Below are 17,424 nucleotides of genomic sequence, written 5' to 3' on the forward strand. Positions count from 1 at the left end.
ATAGCTGTGCTTAGGAGTACACATGGTTACAAGAGCACCAATTTGCTTTACTATTCCCTCCCAAGCTAAGCGTGAGGTGTATGTCTGCAACAGTCCTAAATGCACATGTGGAAATATGTGTAGTAAAGCCAGCTGGCCACTTTTTGTCCATTTAAAAAATAGCTTAACAAATTGGCATTTGTTCATTAGCATTGATATTTTGTAGGATTTGAGAAGACATTTAGCTGAGTTGGTTGTGGGTTATTTAGACTTGTGTTCAACGCGTTTCTTTACTGATTGGAGCCCCGCTCTGACGCTCAGAGAAACTTGGGAAGGTTGTGAATATGGGACAGAGCCATCCCAGCCTGGGGATCTCCCTCCAGGGCTGAGCCTGAGCAGCTCCTGCACCAAATGCAAAAATTCCTGGTGGGAGAGTGCTCTGCTCATTGCATGGAAAAGAAAAAGCACAGCAAACTGAATCAAAGGGCAGGTTGCTCTTTGCCCTGACCTCGAGTTCATGCTGTTTTCTCTCTGTCTGGGTGGGAATATTACTCTGCTTGAAAAGCTGTCGATGAGAGCTGCAGAGCTTTGCTTTCACAGAAAGGATTCTGGGGCTGTTCTCCTCTATCTTGGTTTTCATCGTACCAACCGAAAAAGCAGAAGTTTGGGGGAGGTGAGGATGAAATCACTACTGGTGAGAAGTGATTTGACATCACTGGTAGTGATTTTCATCCAGTCCTGCTCACCAAAGTTAAAGCCCTCGTAAAAGAGTGATAGTGTGTCTGAGAGGCGGGGGCAAATTTTCCTTTTTCTTCCTGCTCCGTTATGCAGCTGGTAATAACGGATCTAAATAAATAATTTCGGCACACTCCTGTTCCTAGCTTGGGCTGTCCTTGAGGCTGGCACGCAGGATTTGAACATTCTGCCAAACCATGATTTGGCAGTTTATTTCCTCTTAATCTCGCAGCGAGAAACAGTCAGAAAAAAGCCTTAAAACTGAAGTAAATATCTATGCTTAACCAGAACTAATATTCTTCTCTGTGCATCCAAAATTACATGAAGGAGGGAGTTTTTCCATTTTCCAATACTAAATATCCTCTGTTTCTTTGACTGACTTTTGCAGTCATTTTATAGTTATTTGTATTTTTTTTTTTTTTACCCAGGGATATATACTAATGATCCCAAATGTTCTGCAAGTCTCAGACCTGCTAGGGCACTTTCATTCCTGCCAAAGAGGCTGGAAATGTCAAGGCAGCACTTAGGTAGCTTTCTAAGGTTTGCTCTGGCTATTTGCAGATGTTGTGGACACTTTGGATGGAAAAGCCACTTGGGAAGCAGGGGTGTGAGCATTGAGCTCTTCAGACAGAGGTAAAAGATAAGGGGGAAGCAGTGACTTGGTAAAGGCAGTAGCTGCAGAAATAGCTGATATTCCAGTTGTCTCAGTGGTCTTTAATGCTTCACATGTTGACAGAGCTCCAGGACAATTACAGATGATATGAAGACAAGAAGGAGGTACTGGATAACTGATTCCTTTGGTCAATTGTACCAGTTTGAAATGAGGAGAGGGCAGTGGCCAAATACTTAGAAGGGTGAGTTTGCCATGGTGATGCAATGAAGCAGCTGCCAAAATACTAAGATCACTTTTTGAGACTGGGAGGTGGATTGGTAGGAGGTGATGAAGTTGGAAAGAAAGTAGGATATGAAATTCAGGTAAGGGATGGCTGAAGGGAAGGCACACGGTAGGGGGACCTGGCAGGAACCGCCTGGATGACAGAGTGCCAGGGAAATCCTGCCAGCATGCCCAAGGTCAGCCCAACCTACAGGCCGACTGCCAAGAGGATGGCAACGTGTCCGAGGCAGGGTTATGGCCACGCAGGGTTCGGAGGAGCTAGAGGTGTTGGGTGGGAACAAACAGCACGTCTGTGCAGCTCCTTGTGTCCATGAACATGTTGTAGCATACGGAAGGAGCAAGTGGGAAACTTGCTTTAGTAAATGGAGGAAAATAAGAGCTTTTCTCCAAAAGCTGTGGTAAGGAACCTGTGTTCATCTTAAGCATGTACTCTACGGTGCCATAACATTTGCTTGGGAAAAGCACTGTGCTTGTGCTGCTGATTTGTGCCCTGGTGAGATTTTTTTTTTGCTTCAAACTGCCTGTGAGACCTTATACAAATCAATATAATCTGTATTATAGATGGAGACAGCACCTGTACGTTTGTTTCCCCCAAATTACTATTTAGTGTCTGCTACTTTCAGCATGGAATCACCCTTCAGAGAGGGTGATTAGGAGGCTAATTATGGATCTGGACATCTATTGAGACTTCCAGATACACCCGAGTACCAAGCTCTATTACCTGAGTACCAAGCTCTATTGATACCAAAGAAGATACTGCAGGTGCTTGCAGAATCCCTGCCACTTTAGATTTTGAGTACCAAAAAAAGATCTACCCATGCAGTGCATGGAATCCTCCCTTTTGTAAAAGAAGGTTGTTGGGCAGAAGAGGAGGTTGGATGCACGGGGTGTGGGGGTTTTAAAATGAAAGGACCTAGAAGAGGCAGGCACTGAGATCCAGGACAGAAGTAACCTTAATCTGTGAATACCTTGCGGCATGTGATGGCTTGTGCACAAAGCGCCTACCTGGATGAGCTTGGCTCCTGTAGGAGGGGTTGCTAGGACTGATTTGCCTTGAAAGAAAATCCACAGAGCTGTTTGCGCCGGCGCTGAGGGCTGGGACCAGCCGAGCTGCACCTGCGGGCGCCACAAAGCGCGTGTTCCCCAGCGAGCGCGGCCGCTCTCTCCTTGGCGAGCCGTGGCTCGCACACGGCAGCGCTCGGATCGCACGCCGGAGCGCGAATCGGAGGCGCCTGACTGGAGGACGCCCCATGGGGGCGGCCGGGACCCCAGCGCATCCTCGTTACCGCTGACCTTGGCACGAGCGCTGCCTGCTGATGGATAGGCTGTGGAGCTGGACAAGACCCTGGGGAACCACCGTGTTATCTATTATTGTCCCATCAGTGCCTCCGCTGACCCCTCCCAGCTCCGAATGCCACAGGCATCAGGGAGGGAATAAATCTCTGTCTGATACCGAGCGAGAGAGGGAGCGCGAGCAGGAAAAAGGAGAGATGAAAAATGTCCTTTTTATGACTCTCACAACAAAGCTGGCCACATGATCTGTGGCAAACATTTCTCGGGGAAGAGGGAGGGTGGGAATGGGGGGGAATCAGCAAAAAAGGTAGAGTAGCTTCTCTCCCCTGGAAGATGCCCATGGGGAATGGATAGAGAGGGGCACAGGTGACCTTTGAAGGTAAATCTGTGACCTTTGAAGGTAAATTCTGTGAAAGGATCCCCAAGCTTCTGGCTCACTCTGGTGTCTGATATGGCTTTGGATTGCTCCTTGCAGCCTGCAGCAAGGCAGGAATGCCGTGGAAGCAGAGGCGCAAGCGATCTGCTGTGCTAAAGAAAGAAGCAGGGCCAGGGCATGATTAATAAGGCACTAATAGCAACCCCAGCACTATCTTTTTGCTTCTCTTTGGGATGATCCAAGTATAGCTTGCACTTGGGAGCCTGGGGAGAAGTCCTGACCTTGGTGGCTTTAGGAGACAGAGGAGCCTTTAGTGATGTAGCCCAGCGGCTGGAGAAACATTGCTGCCTTTTAGTGTTCTGTATTATCTGTTGATTGTGATAAGACTTCAGAAACATTCCTGTGCAGATGCTCTGTTTGGGTCTGATAACACCCTGCACCACTTTGGGAAAAATTTCACTGAAATGTTTGTGAAAGTGAATGTTTCTAAAAGCAGGTGAGTGTCTGGAGTCATGGAAAGGGATCCTATGCTGCTGCTGTTGTCTCTTCTGCCCCCAATCTGGCTTGTATCTTAATCCAGAGTGTCTTCCTTCCAGCAGCACAAGTAGGAGTTGTACAGGGCTTAGGATCTGCAAGCAGAAGCAACTTAAATCCATAAACAGTTAAGCAGGGTAGTTTAACAGCCTACCCCATTGCTTGAATGGTGATATGAGGTTCAGGAATCCCTCTGTGCTTGTATTAGCCTCTAGGAATGTTGGATCTATCTGTATATCTTGTTTGTGAGGGTTTCTGACAGCCTCAGCAGATGCTGCAGGTTCAAATTAAGGGCAGGTGTGCCCATCCATAGGCTAGAAAACTGGTGAAATTGAACTTTTGCAGCGTCCTAGCACCAAGAGCTGACCATGGGCCAGATTGTGGCCAGTGCCAGTGACCTTTCTGCAAGTGGTCGTCTGTAAAAGGGGTCTGATTGGGTCTGGGCAGCTCTTACACATGCTGGTATCTTTAACTTGCCAGTTGTGAGTTAAATTCCCAGCTTTTACCCAAATGGCTGTAACAACTCCTCGGTAACCCTACTAATTTGATTTTGTCTATAACTTGCTTTTAAAGTAAAGGGATAAATACAATCAGTCTGCATAAAAGGTAGCTATTAAAGAGTGGACAAATTGTATGAAAGATAACTTTAAATTAAAAACTCTTCCCCACTACTCCTGCTGTGAGGTCTGCAGATTTTCCTCAAAACTTTTGAAACGTGCCTAGACTTCCTACAGGCAGCCATTTAACCTCCGTTTATGAAGAAATAAAGCAAAATTGATGTTGATTTTGGTCTACGTTGGGGGATACTTTTGCAACATAAAAGCCCTTTTGCCTGCAATTTGTAGAGCAGCCCTGTCACATCAGCGAGGGCTGGTGCTGATAAAGATAAAGCTTTATAGCTGGGACATTTGCAGCTAACAGCAAGCTAATGCTGCATTTTCATTTTGATGCAATTAATGTTAATGTCTGCTACGAAAATTGTCATTAAATACCATTTTAAAATCCATTCAATTTGCATATGCAAAGCCCATTTACTATCATGTAAAATACACTGTGTCGTTCATCATGTCCTTTCTCTAGAATTTGTAGCTGTTGTTTTTCGGGTAGTGATTATTAGCCAGCTCTTAAAATGAAACCTGATATCTAGCCTAGACCTGCACAGGGCATGAAGACCCTCTGTGCAGCAGCAGAAGGGCTGCTCTGGAGCCCCTTGCCAAGACTTTTAGCACTTGTTGGCATTGGTTTCCTCCTGGGCAGGCAGTGGAAGGGATGTATTGGAGCAAGGAGCTGATGTTTTCCCTCTCAGACTGTTGCACAGGACTCCCTAGGGTACAGATCATGTACTTAGTGCTTTGTGAAATTGTAAATAGAAACCCAACGTGGGGTTACAGGTTGACTAGTGAGAAACAGTGGGATGAAGAGACTGAACTGATCCTTAATTGCATCAGAGTATTTCGAACTATACGGCCAGGTGAAAATGCTGTTGTTCTGTCTTAGCATCACTTTCTCCTGGCATAAATGACCCTGGAAAGCTGCAAGTCTAGCTCACAACTCATCATACTGCTTTAAATTAAAGGTTTGGCATTGAATGTGTGTTTTTTTTTTAAGGTGTTACAAGCCCTTAGCCCCGGCAGTTAAATGGAGCTCTGTCGTGACAGGCAGGAGTTAGTTGATTATTTGACATCTGGGTGCAATCTGGAAATGCTGCTGTGATGTGTTTGCAGTGTGCCTAGGCTCAGGGTGCTTCTCTTTTGGGGAGCTTGCTGAGTGGGAGATGAGGGAGATGCAGAGACCAAGAACCTTCCCCCTTACCTCGATACGATGCCATATGTCATGTCTGCAGGTACTTTGGGAGGCCCTCTCTTGAAGCGACTCTCCTCATCTGCTTTTTGCCGAATGTCTTTGGCTTTGTAGAACAAATTAAATTCATGGGCTGTGGCGTAACCAGCCCTGAGAGCCCCACAGTTCATGGTGATGTAGTCCCGGGGCATCTTGCGTCGCAGAGCAGGCCTGGGCTTCATGGCGTGCCAGTGGCCGATTGCTGGAGGTGGAAGGAGACACAAGAGGGAAAGATGAAGCATCTTGGGTGAACATTTCTTTGGGAAGATGGTTGTGATGAACCTGCACACCAGGCTTCTGCCAGGACTCCATAGTGGAGTGTCACCATGACCTGTGCATTTTGTACATCCCATCTGAACTAGATATTTACTTGTCCTCCACCCTGGCATGGTCAAAAGTCCGGACTCACAGTGGAGTCTTACCTGACACCACAGAGCAAGAGCTCTGCCTATCTGCTAAGTGACCATGTGTGCATCCGTTTTCTGCTTGAGCTTCTGTGTGAGCCTGTAAGGCTCCCAAGAAAAGGGAAATGTCACGAGTCACCAAGCAATTAGTGTGATATTTATGTAAGTGGGTTAATGGTGGAGTGCTTCCCCTCTTAGAAGCAAGAGAAGAGGCTCCCCTTAAACATTAGACTTAGTTGCATGTCTCTATCTTTGTGGTGGTGTCATACCTTCAGGGACTCCTCCATCTGTCCCATGGATGTACAGTCCATATGAAAAATCATGGCCCGGCAGGGCATAGCCGCATCGGCGGGGTCTCCCCAGCTCTGCCTGTTGAAGAAGACCTCAGGTTAGCGGGGAGGTGTGGAGACCTTGCATGAAGAGCTCACACTCCTGGAGAGGGAGACTTGCAGCAGAAGTTTTGGCTGTTCCTGCTGTTGCTACCTGGGTTGCTAATGGCACCCTGACTCCCAAGGGCTTTCTAGGGGTTAGGAAATATGGGTCAAACCTAGAACTGGGACTAATGTTTGAGACAAAGGGCCAAAAAAGACAGAGGAGGCTGCTATGTGGTGCTGAGGACCAGCAGTGGCTTTGACTCTGCTTGGCACAGCTTTGAATCCCATCTCTTGGACATAATCAGTGCTTGAGGCTTTGCCAGAGCTGAATGTCGCACAAGGTGCCTGTATTAAGTGATCTGGCCTTGCTGGAAGTGGAGGTGCTGCCTTGATTATTTATGATAAAAGGACTTAAGTGTTGTTTAGCTAATGTCCTATTTGCCGGTGGGGGCATGCGACGGGAGGCTTTCTGCAACCAGCCTAACATCCCTTCAAGTTGCTCCATTTTCCTAGTTGTGCATCCTAGCAAACTGCCATTGACTTCCCCAAATGCTGCTCTGCCGAGGGAGGCCAGGGAGAGCAAGGTGACAGGCCAGCCCGAGGCCTGACCTAAGGTATGGGAGTGGGTGCTTTGGGACAGGCTGTTTTCCACACGAAAGGTGTAGGGAAGGAGTTTTCTATAGGAAGCGTTTGTAGTCTGGAGTCTTTTTGAGGGGAGAAGGGAAATGCTGAAATCCTACTTCAGTGCTGCTCTCCGAGGAAGCACTGCGCACTGATATGGACACGACCATCACTATGCTCCAGTGTTAACCTCCTGGATGGGCAGGTGCTAATTCCTGCTGTGCTGGGCCAAATGCTGCTCTTTGGGCAAGGTGTGAGCAAAGAAACCACGACCAAAGATGCACTGGCTGCCGCTGGTCCGGACACCCGGCGTGGGCACGAGGCCGCTTGCTCAAAACACATAAGCTCTTGCCAGGAATGATAAACTAGCTCTTGTGGCTCATCTATTCCCACCGCACTCCCAGGCGCTAGCACGACAGCTATTTTTAGGGTTCTTGCTGCCGATGTGCAGGGGGAAACGGTGCAGCTGCCTGTGAAGAAGCGCTGGGGAGGGGAGAGGTTTGCAAGAAATCCGTGGCGAAGCCCTTGCCAGCCCTCTTAGTGTGGTCCTGGGTGGAACGGAGGAAATGAAGGGACTTAACGGTTCCCTTTTGCTGTGCGCCTTAAGTAAATGCAGTTGGATATTTATTCTGTTGCAAAACGAGCTCCCGCTGTTCCCTTTTGTGTTCTGGTAGCGTTTTACAGTCATTTTGCACTGAATAAATAAAGGTGGAGGTGCTGGATAATTAATTAAAAGAAAAAAAATCTGGTCCAGTATGTTGAACGCGGCGAGCAGCCGTGATGCTGCAGAGAACCGGTGGACTCGGAGGATTCTGGTTGTTTGCCAAGATTTTCCTATCTGCAAATCAAAGGATTGGGAGGCAAGATCGGGAAGAAACCTTGCTAAGTGCACTCAAAGATTGGGGATTTTCCTGTCGACTGCTTAGTGAGGTGATCAAGGGCTGGCTTTGAGGTGGTCTGTGGGTGCTGGAGGTCCTGTGGATGTGGGAAGAGATGGAGCCCTGGTTGATGCCCAGGGTCCTTTTCCCTTTGCCGGCTCCGCCGCCCGTGTTCAGGTTTAGGCTGTCACGGAGCCGCTTGGCTGGAATACAGATCTGCCTGACAGCTGAGCCCATCAGCAGACAACTTCATTAAACCTCATTAAGATGTCATTTCTCTGCCTTATTTCCCACCTCTTGGCTCTAATTAAAACCGTCTCTGTCCGCATCCCAGGCGGTCCTAATTTTCTCTGGGTACCTTCTGCAAATTTTCTCCCTTTACGACCTCGTCGGGAAAATCAGCCTCTTAAATATTGTTTGCACAGGCTGCTCGGAAACGCCAGCTCGAGCGGCTTTCCCAAAGTGTTCCCGGTGCTTCCTGCAGCGACCAGGGCTGGGAGCAGGAGGTGGCCTGAGGCTTTGTTTGCTCTCGGTGTCTTTAAGGACATTTAAGGCATCCTCCAGCAGGGCAGCTCTCACTTGTGACCTGAGTGTGCCTGTCCTCTGCTCAGATGGTGCCACACTTGGACTGTCTGCAGTGCTGGGGTGTTTTATTGGTGTGGGTGGCCCAGCTGGCTGAAGGATGCAGTTGGGTGTATCGAGTTCTCGGGCCTTTGGTGGTAGCCCTGGGTGGGAGCTCTCTGCAAAGGAAGAGGAGGGCTTGGGCAAAGGCTCCTTTTGCAAGAGGTGAGTGTGACCCAAAGGTGTCATGAGGTACAAAAACTGAAAGGTTCCAGGTTTGGTTGAAAGCCTCTCTCCCCTTCCTAAGCATTTTGGGCCTCTCTTTACTCCTTGCATTACTTTTCTAAAACAGACTAAGCCTGAGAGCAGAAAAGAGACCTGACAGCGTGTGGAGAGAGAGAAGCAGGCCTGCTGCCTTAATCCTGATGTTGGAGACGGCTTTTCCATGGGGGAGACACTGGGAAAATTCATGAGGCTGCTCGGCCGGGGCCACCCCGTGTCTCGGACGCTGTGGTAGCCGCCTCCGCTCCGCCGGGCCCTGCTTCCTTCCCTACCTTCTGCTCGGCTTTTCATTACACCCCCTTGCACAGTGAAGCCTCCCGTCACGCTGCCGTTACTATTATTATTGCAGATTTACTGCGCTTGCCGAGTGAAGTGATGGTGGTGACAGGGCCCAGCATTTTTCCCTCCTTCCCCCCGCGACAGCTTGAAATCAAGCCCTTCATTTGCATTTACATGATCTTGCTGTGCAGCTTATGAGATCGGGAGATTTATTTGCTACTTAGCTTGATGTTTGATTACACTCTAAGAAGGCAGTGAGCTACAAAGTGCAGGGATACATCAGAACTGAGCTACTGAAAGCCTCCGGGGGACACTAACTCAACATCAGGTTTAGGTGGATGGGAAAGGGAATGTTCAGTGTTTTGAAAAAGGCAAATTTGATCCGATGTTTTTTTTAAAGGTGGAAGGAAGGGAAAACTTAGTTGCCCTCTCATGGAAATGCCTGGGAAAACAAGGATGTTGTTAGAAAAACACAGGTGAAAAATCTGGATTTGTTAGTGCTGGCTGCTTGGCTGTGCACAGTCAAGTGTTTCAGCTTCCACTCCCAAGAAGATTATTAATAATAGGTTGGCACTTATGTTTGGAGATATCTTCATAAACATAAAAGGTCAAAGTGAAAGAAATTTGGCTTCATGAAGGGCCAGATCTTGTGTCTCTGATTTATTAAACTATGGAACATGCCACTGAGCAATAATCCTGCTGTAAGAGCTGGGGAAACTGAGGCAGGATGAATGTGCTCATGTAAGAGAGCAGAGGGGATGGAGCTTGGACTGGTGAAGAAACCAACTGTTTCTTGGTGCACTGTGGTCAGCCTGGGGGAGACCAGGTCATGGTCTCCCATGCCGGTGTGAAAGTGTCTGCTGGGATGGCCAACCCTTGGGAAAGGACATTCCAGACCTACAGTGCCTACAGCTGGCATAAGATCTCCAACGGACTAAGGCCAGCCACAAGAAGGAAAAGATTTTGGTCAAAGTCTTCTGGAGACAAGGCTGATACTTGGTTAAAAAGCTGTCCTCAGACTCAAGAAAGGTAAAGCTCAGGAATCTTGCAGAACTTAACTCCTATCATTATAAATATTCCAGATTTGATGACTACTGACCCAGAACATGCCTCCAGGTACAGTGTGGGTTAACCTAGCTGACTTTTCCAGGTGAGATGGGAAGCCTTAAGCTGCAGGTCCAAAACTGAAAGTCTTTCCCCTTCAAAACAAAAACATGTTTTGAGATGTGAGGGTGGTGGGACAGATGTTTCCCATGCCCTGTAAGACACCAGTGGCATCTGGGCTGCAGGTGGCACTTGAATCCCCTGGTTTTGCACCTTCTCCATCACAAGTGGCACCTTCCCACCTCTCTGACATTACTTGGGTGAAGCACCCAATGTGGTAGGCCCTGGGCTGGGGATAATGCTACTGGATCCACAATCAAGGGTCCCTGAAACAGGAGCCTGAATGCAAGGAAAGGCACCTACTGTCTGCTATAGTAGTGTCATGTGGGAACTGCTGGTGCTTTAGTGTTTAGTCCTGAAAATTGCCAGGAGATATGCTATTACAATGAATCATTAAAGACTTAAGAGTATACCCTATTACATAAAAGACTCCAGTGATGGTCTTTATCCAACTTGTAAAATGGACAGACTTGATGCGACCGAATAATTTTCCTCTCATCTGCACAAAATCACGGATGCTCGTCAGACTTGGAGCCTGAAGTGAACACGGCGAGACCAGCCTATAATTACCAAAATAGAAAAAAAGAACAGCGTTTTCTAATGAATGACAAGCCACTAGGTGGAAATCTAATTTGGTCTAATTAAGCAGCCTTTGTGAGGATTTGTCTTTAGATGAAAAGAGGGAGCCAAAGAGATCTAAATGCAAATGAACTCTTGTGTTTTGGTTTTAAAGGGCTAGGCAGTTAGGAAAGTATTTGCATATACTATACTTGAATTTCTCTATATGGGTATATCTCCCTTCTAGGTTTCCCTTGAAAATACCTGTGTGAAATTTTGGAAATCCTGTGAAATTTTGGAAATCCAAACAGGAATCTGTTTTTGATACGGAATATAACACTTAGTTGGGCAACTTTGGCAGTACAGCATCACAAATGTCAAAATTGGCTCTCTGTAACAAGACTGCTTCTTTTTGATGTCAGAAATGGTCTTGGTGGGGGGGAAAAAGTCTCTCCTAGGGAATCGGATCCCACATCTGGTTTGCCTCGTGTGTCACCCTATAATTTGGGGGTCTTTGGGGCACCCACTGGACCCGAGCTCTTCAGCAGTGTCTCTGTCAATACTAATTCCTTCAGCTTTGAGAAATCTCCTTGCCCAATTGTGCTATTTCTGCTGATTCTGCTGACTGTCTCAAAGCTGTGAGCCAGCAGCCCAGGTACAGCCCCAAAGGCTGAGGCTCACTAAGGGTTTTGAATGTAATTGAGAGGGAAATATTGAAATTTATCTTCTATATTAAATCTGCTTCTGACTTTCTAGATAGAATTGCATGGGAAAATTGATGGAATATTTTTTTCTCCAAGATGGCACTGGGTTTTGGGTGCTCTGGAGAGAATGTGGGCAGTATATTGCAACAGGAGTTTTTACCCTTCTTGTCTCTGATGCCCCATGGAGAACTGCAGTCTCCTGGGAGTGGATGGAAAGGGTGTAGTTAGGCTGTCATTTCCCAAGGAACCAGAGCCTTGGGGGTATTTGCTATAGTGTAAACTTGGAAGTCTTGTTCTTAGAACTCTGATTTTTAGGACCAAATTCAATCCCTATATGTAGATCTGCTGGTTGCCTTGAGACCTCTGTCATTTTGCAGTAGAATTTGCTTGAAACCAAAGCACTGGTAGTACCTCCTCAAACAGACTACTCAACACTGCAGAGCACCAGAGAGCCTGTTCAATCTGAGTCCTCTGCCTTAGGAATCTCTTGGTTTTCACTCAAGGAGAAACTTTAATCTCCAGTCACAGATATAGGAACTTATCAACTTCAGCCACCTCATGTTCAGAATAATCTCTATTTTCATTAGAGAATAGATAAAAGTTTCTGCTGTTAAAAAAGGATGCTGTTTCTTTAATGTAATAAAACCTCACCAGGACAGAATGTCTTTACTAGGCTATCCCCCACTATTCCCATAAGAAATCAAATATAATCCTATTTAAGAAGCTTTAAATAATTTTGAGCTTTCATATTGACTTATTAAAATGCAGCTTAAAAAACGCCTTCCTTGCAATCCCTTTACAAGGGTCAGGGATATAAAATTTGAAGAAATATGATTAGTAGATCAGTTGGAAAGATATATGCAGCAGTATTTCCAATTTTATTTAAAATGCCCCCTTAGAATCAAAGGTGATTTTGTAAAAAGTGGCACCGTCTCTGAAGGAATCTAGCGTCTGGCTTTCCAATCGTATCTCCTGCCTTCCTCACCATCTTCAATGTTTACTGCATCTTTTCCTAGACCTGAAGAGCCTCTGTAACTAGGAGGGACCAGATGGATCCTTTGTGTTCCTACCCTGGCACAAGAGGCTAAGTGGGCTCTAGGCTTGGAAGAAACCAGTGGTGCTTGTGCCAACCCACTGGTTGCTGCTGAAGACATGAGGTGATGGCAGTGGGCATGCAAATAGGTCACAAATAGAGCAACATCATTGCAAAGCTGTGAGCAGGGGACCATTTGGCCCACACAACCTTGTTATGTTCATGGGAAACCACATGGGAGGAGGAGTTCTTCTGTCATTTCAGATGATGGTTGGAATGAGACAAGTCCCTTTTTCACACTCAGTACCTATAGGCTCCACCAAAGCATCCTGAGAAGTCCAGGAGGAAATCTCCCTACAGCTGAGCTTCAGTCCTATTGACTGAGGAAGAGCTGGGTCTCTAACCATGAGCAATTCAGGGCAGCTTGCAATTAAAATTAGCTGAAACCTGCTAAGCAAACAGAAAATTGAGTCAGTTACAGGTTGTCTTGAGCTTCAGCTCCGCGGTTCTCCTGGGATTAGCAGGTTGTATGCATGTAAATGACGAGACAATTTGACCACCACTCTTAAAGGATATTAACTACAGTGAAGACCCAAATTGTGCTGTCAGCCAGCCAGAGCTCCTATTAAGCACAGAGGGTCTTGTGCTGCTGCAAGAATTTGCCCAAATCATTTGCTCTGTCCTACAGCAAAATGTATTCAACATGCTAAAATTTAACTGCAAAAACTCTAGTGAGCAAAATCACACCTTGCCCGTTACACTTAGAGCCAGTTACTGTGAAATCCTAATGTGTCAGACTATTTCGCTGGGAAATCATGTACCTAATAACTTTACTCTTGCCTAAGGCTGGACTTTGGTCAAGGCTGTCAAGACTTCTATGATTTTTATGTGTTTTTTGAGGGGAAAAAATCCAACATTTTGACATTTGGGGACTTCTCTGTGTGAGCGAGAGGGGAGTTGTAATAGCCAAACGTCCCCGAGAGCTGCAGTGCTCAACCTGGGGCTGTCTGTGACGTGGACACGGACGGTCCTGTGCTCACAAGCACCCGAACGTCTTCAGCTCTCAGGAAGTCAATGGGAGTCGAGTGAGATTGGCCACTGTCAGGAACTTGCCAGAAATTCCTCTTGTGGAGGAAAAAACGCAGTGACACCAAAGGCAAGACCAGCAAATGCTGATGAGAGCCTTAGGGCCCCCAAGGAGTTGTCATGAGGGTTTTTTTTTCCTGTCCTGCTTTGCCTGCCTAATTTTCTACATTTATGACAATAATTGTGAAACTGGGTTGAAGCAGCGCTAGGATGTTGCTACCTATTTTTAAAAGAGCTATCATTGCCTTTGGGCTGGTCTTATTAATGATGTTGAAAACATGGCAAGAGGTATTTGGGTTACAAATTAATGCTCGTTATCTCTGACTTTTTTTTTACAAAATTCTCTTTAATCCTACACCTGACTCCCTGCTTTCCCCATCGAATGCTTTCACTAAAATCTCATCTCTGCTCCATTGTACTGCTTCTCTTACTCTTAAATCTTTTGAAGAGCTAAAACATGAGGGGTCAAATAGCGCTCCGGTGACGTACATGAGTAGCCCAATTGCTTTCAAAGGGGCTACTCTTGAGGCAGGCACAACTTGGCTGCGAAAGGTCTCCTCATAATTGCATCGTATTTGCTAAATCAGATATTTTTCTGTGCTTAAGAATTCTCTATGTTCCCTTCCCACTCGGCTGTTACAAAAGGAGCCTGCTCTGCTGGAGTTCTGACCCATATTTTCCCTGCTGCAGTCCAAATTTGGCTGCTAAAAGGTAGAGGAAAAAAATCTGTCTCATCATATCTTTCCCAACCCCTGTTCAGCTGCTGTGGTATTTTCCTTCATTATGCTGCTGCCTCAGACTGTAAACCTCTCTAATTTCCTACATCGCAGCTATTTATTTAAATGCTAACTCGCATTATGAAGTGATAATCCACAAGCACAGGAGATAATTTATGAAGCATTTAAATTAAGAGGAGCAGCTAATTGGGAGCATGTGTCTTATAAGCCTTGCTAACACCAGAAAACTACAAATTAGGGAGAAAATGGCAGATATTTTTATCTTGCTTTTTCCTTTTGTAATGCACTAAGGAAAAATATTACCATACATCACAAACACTGCTGTTCACAGAAGTCGTCTCTTCTTTTCTTTTCTGTTGTTCACTTCATAGCTGGTCTAACACACAATGCTCTCGTTATTACAAAATCCTCATTATAACGCGCAATCTTTGCTCTTGGAAAAGGTGGGAAGAGATGAGGTTTTCCGCCTCAAAGTGAAATAAATTTTCCAGGAAAGGTCTCCTTCTCAGCTCCGTGCATTTATTTAAAAGAGCAAAGACTCCCTTGTTATATAGGGGTGTTAAAATGCATTTAATTTAGGACTGCATCATGCTGTAAGAGTTTTATAGGTTTCTATCAAGAAGGGAATGAGCATAAATGGCTGTGAATCTGTGACGAGCAAACCTGCTGTGGCCCTAAGGTTGTCGATGGGTTTGGGAAGCTTCCTCAGGTCAGCAGCGCTGTAGATGAAGCAACTGCTGTTGTTTTTTCTGAGGTGTCCTACTCTGTGCTGCAGGGATGGGGCTGAGGGCCACAGGAGGGGTTGGACACGCTGGCCAAGGCAGCAGGAGGCAGGTGACAACGGACCCTGGCTTGGAGTTCACAGCATGTGGACCAGAGTGTCCTGTTCTGCTCCTCAGCCTGTTGTCTCCAAGAGGAAGACACAACACTTGGGTGGTGGCTTCTTTGCAAAGTGTGATGCTCTTTTGGATGCTGGGGCTTTGGTCAGAGGGAGCAGCTGGGACCTTCTCCACTCTTGTGGGAGCAAGAGGGTTTCTCAGTGTTCTCGGAAGCCCAATCCCAGCACCCACAGGATTAATACAATCTGGAGGGAATTTGGGATATTTGGAGAATGAAGTCAATACTAAGGACTGCTTCAGCATACAACCCTCCAGCCCTCCTGCATTAAGGCAGTTTCCAACATGTTGTGTCCAATGTTTAGCTAAGATCCTCCTTTACTAGGCAACCAAGTCTTGTGGGACCCTTGTGTGGTTACTAAAGGCAGATTTGCTGGTAGGTAAAACCCTGTGTGTGTGTCTTGCCTTGCTGGGTGCTTGCGGTTCATGGTGAGGCTTGCAGATAAGGGAAGTGCGTGGAAATTAAACCCTGAAACGTGCTAGCATGTGCGCATTGCATCTGGAAAATGCTGCCTTCTCCTCTTTGCATTGCTACCTCTGCTCTTGCAAATCTCCCTCTGTGTAGATCCTGTCCAAAGCAACCAGCAAACAGGCGCTGGCATTACTGGAGTTGCTCCTCAATGCAGAAGCAGCCATAAATCCGAAACTTCAATCATGTCTTTATGATCGTTCAGCAAGCAGAGATGGAGGATTTATTCAACACGGGCTAGCGAAGGGGAAACTGCAGGGGGTTATTGCAGGAGATATTGGTTTAGCTAAGGCAGAACTGCTCCCACGGGTCTCTCTAGGGCTGAGCCAATGAGCAATGGCACCAATGACAATAACAAGGCAATTATGGGCGAGGGGGTGAAGAGGGGGGGATGCTTCGTTAAAGGCGGGGTGTGATTCCAGCATGGTGTCTCTTTTGTGTTCTTTCCAACCTAAAAGATGGTGTGCCTGCCTGGGGTGGCCTTATTAGGAGATGGTGCTCCTGAAAACACAGCAAGTGCTTGGAAGGGTCTGAGGGGGAGACTGCTGCTTTCAGGTGCCTACAGGAATTTCTTCCCTAATTAAACTGGACTGGAAAGAGGTTCTTCTCTCTATCCCAGACCCTGTGGCAAGTGCTTAGTTCCTAAACAACTGCTGGCAGAGCCAAGTCTAATCTGCTAGAGCTTGTGTTGGCGTTTCTGCATTTAGAGCTAATGTTGGTTGGTGGGAGGGAGTCCAGGGGACCTGCTCTTGCTGGTGGGACCCTCGCAGGCTGCTGTGGCCCCTCCACTAACTTGTCCTGCAAGGGCTGGTTAGTGCTTGCTCAGCATGTCTGGCTTTGCGGGTCTCCTATCTTTAGGTTTTATGGTGCTTTCCTTCTAAGAGCCTGCTTGGAAAATGGAGCTCAACTCTCAGGGTTCAAACATAGAGGCCAAAAGACTGTTTTGGACAGTGCAGCTGTGTCTGCTCTCATGGGAGCCCAGCTAGGATGAAGTAGGAGGAGGATTGTTGGGCAGAAGCCCGGGTTTGGTGGTGGGTCTCTTCCCGTGTGTCCTGACCTCACGTTGCTGCAACGCTGGAGGTCAGCAGTGACCACGGGCCTTTGGCAGCAACGTTGCTGAAGTTGAAGCTAGAAATATGAAAGCGCTTTGGTTAAAAAGTGGTCAAAACGCCATAGGAGAGCCGGATCCTATGGCTTCTATGAACAGATTAGCCTCGCATAAAATTTGCATCTTTCCAAGATGCGCTAGAGACAAATGTCGCTTTCTAAGAAGATGCAGTCTTGCCAAAGCGCCAACTAAGCGATCCATCCCTGCCTTCCCTCGCCGTCTGCGGTCGGTTTTTCCTTCCCCCTTCCCCTGTGAGCCCTGGAGCGTTGGTTTTTCCCCTGCAGAAGAAAGCTTGAAATATTGCAGAGGGGGTCCAGGCAGCGCTCCCCACGGCCTTGCCCCTGATGGCACGACCGCAGACATAAAATAACCAAGCGCCATCCGTAACCTGTCGCCCAAGCCCCGCTACGAGGTGAGAGTTTTCCTCCCTGCCGTGGCTGTTAGCTGCAATGTATTTCTCCCTGCACTAAGCACCGTCTTTCCCAGGGCTGCATTACAATGATTTATAAAGCCTATTTCGGGGGGAAAACTAATAGATCAAAGTGAGGAGAAGGAAAAGGCGACGTGAGCAGCTGGAAGAAGATATTGAGGCATGAAGCAAAAACAGAAATGAAAAAGT

At 46.9% G+C, this 17,424-nt stretch overlaps 1 protein-coding gene across 1 annotated transcript in view; it reads right to left on the minus strand.

The window, feature by feature from the left end:
• Window positions 1–17,424, minus strand: part of CFAP77 (cilia and flagella associated protein 77) — a 51,553-nt gene that overhangs the window by 15,885 nt on the left and 18,244 nt on the right. Inside the window, exons 2-3 of the mRNA XM_026049570.1 lie at window positions 6,325–6,424; window positions 5,625–5,853 (exon numbers count right to left, since the gene is read on the minus strand). Coding sequence (XP_025905355.1) covers window positions 5,625–5,853; window positions 6,325–6,424 — 329 coding nt within the window. The remainder of the gene's footprint in view (window positions 1–5,624; window positions 5,854–6,324; window positions 6,425–17,424) is intronic.

Source organism: Nothoprocta perdicaria, unplaced genomic scaffold (genome assembly GCF_003342845.1).
Source record: "Nothoprocta perdicaria isolate Ctin4 unplaced genomic scaffold, notPer1 scaffold_6, whole genome shotgun sequence".
Classification (NCBI taxonomy): Eukaryota; Metazoa; Chordata; class Aves; order Tinamiformes; family Tinamidae; genus Nothoprocta; species Nothoprocta perdicaria.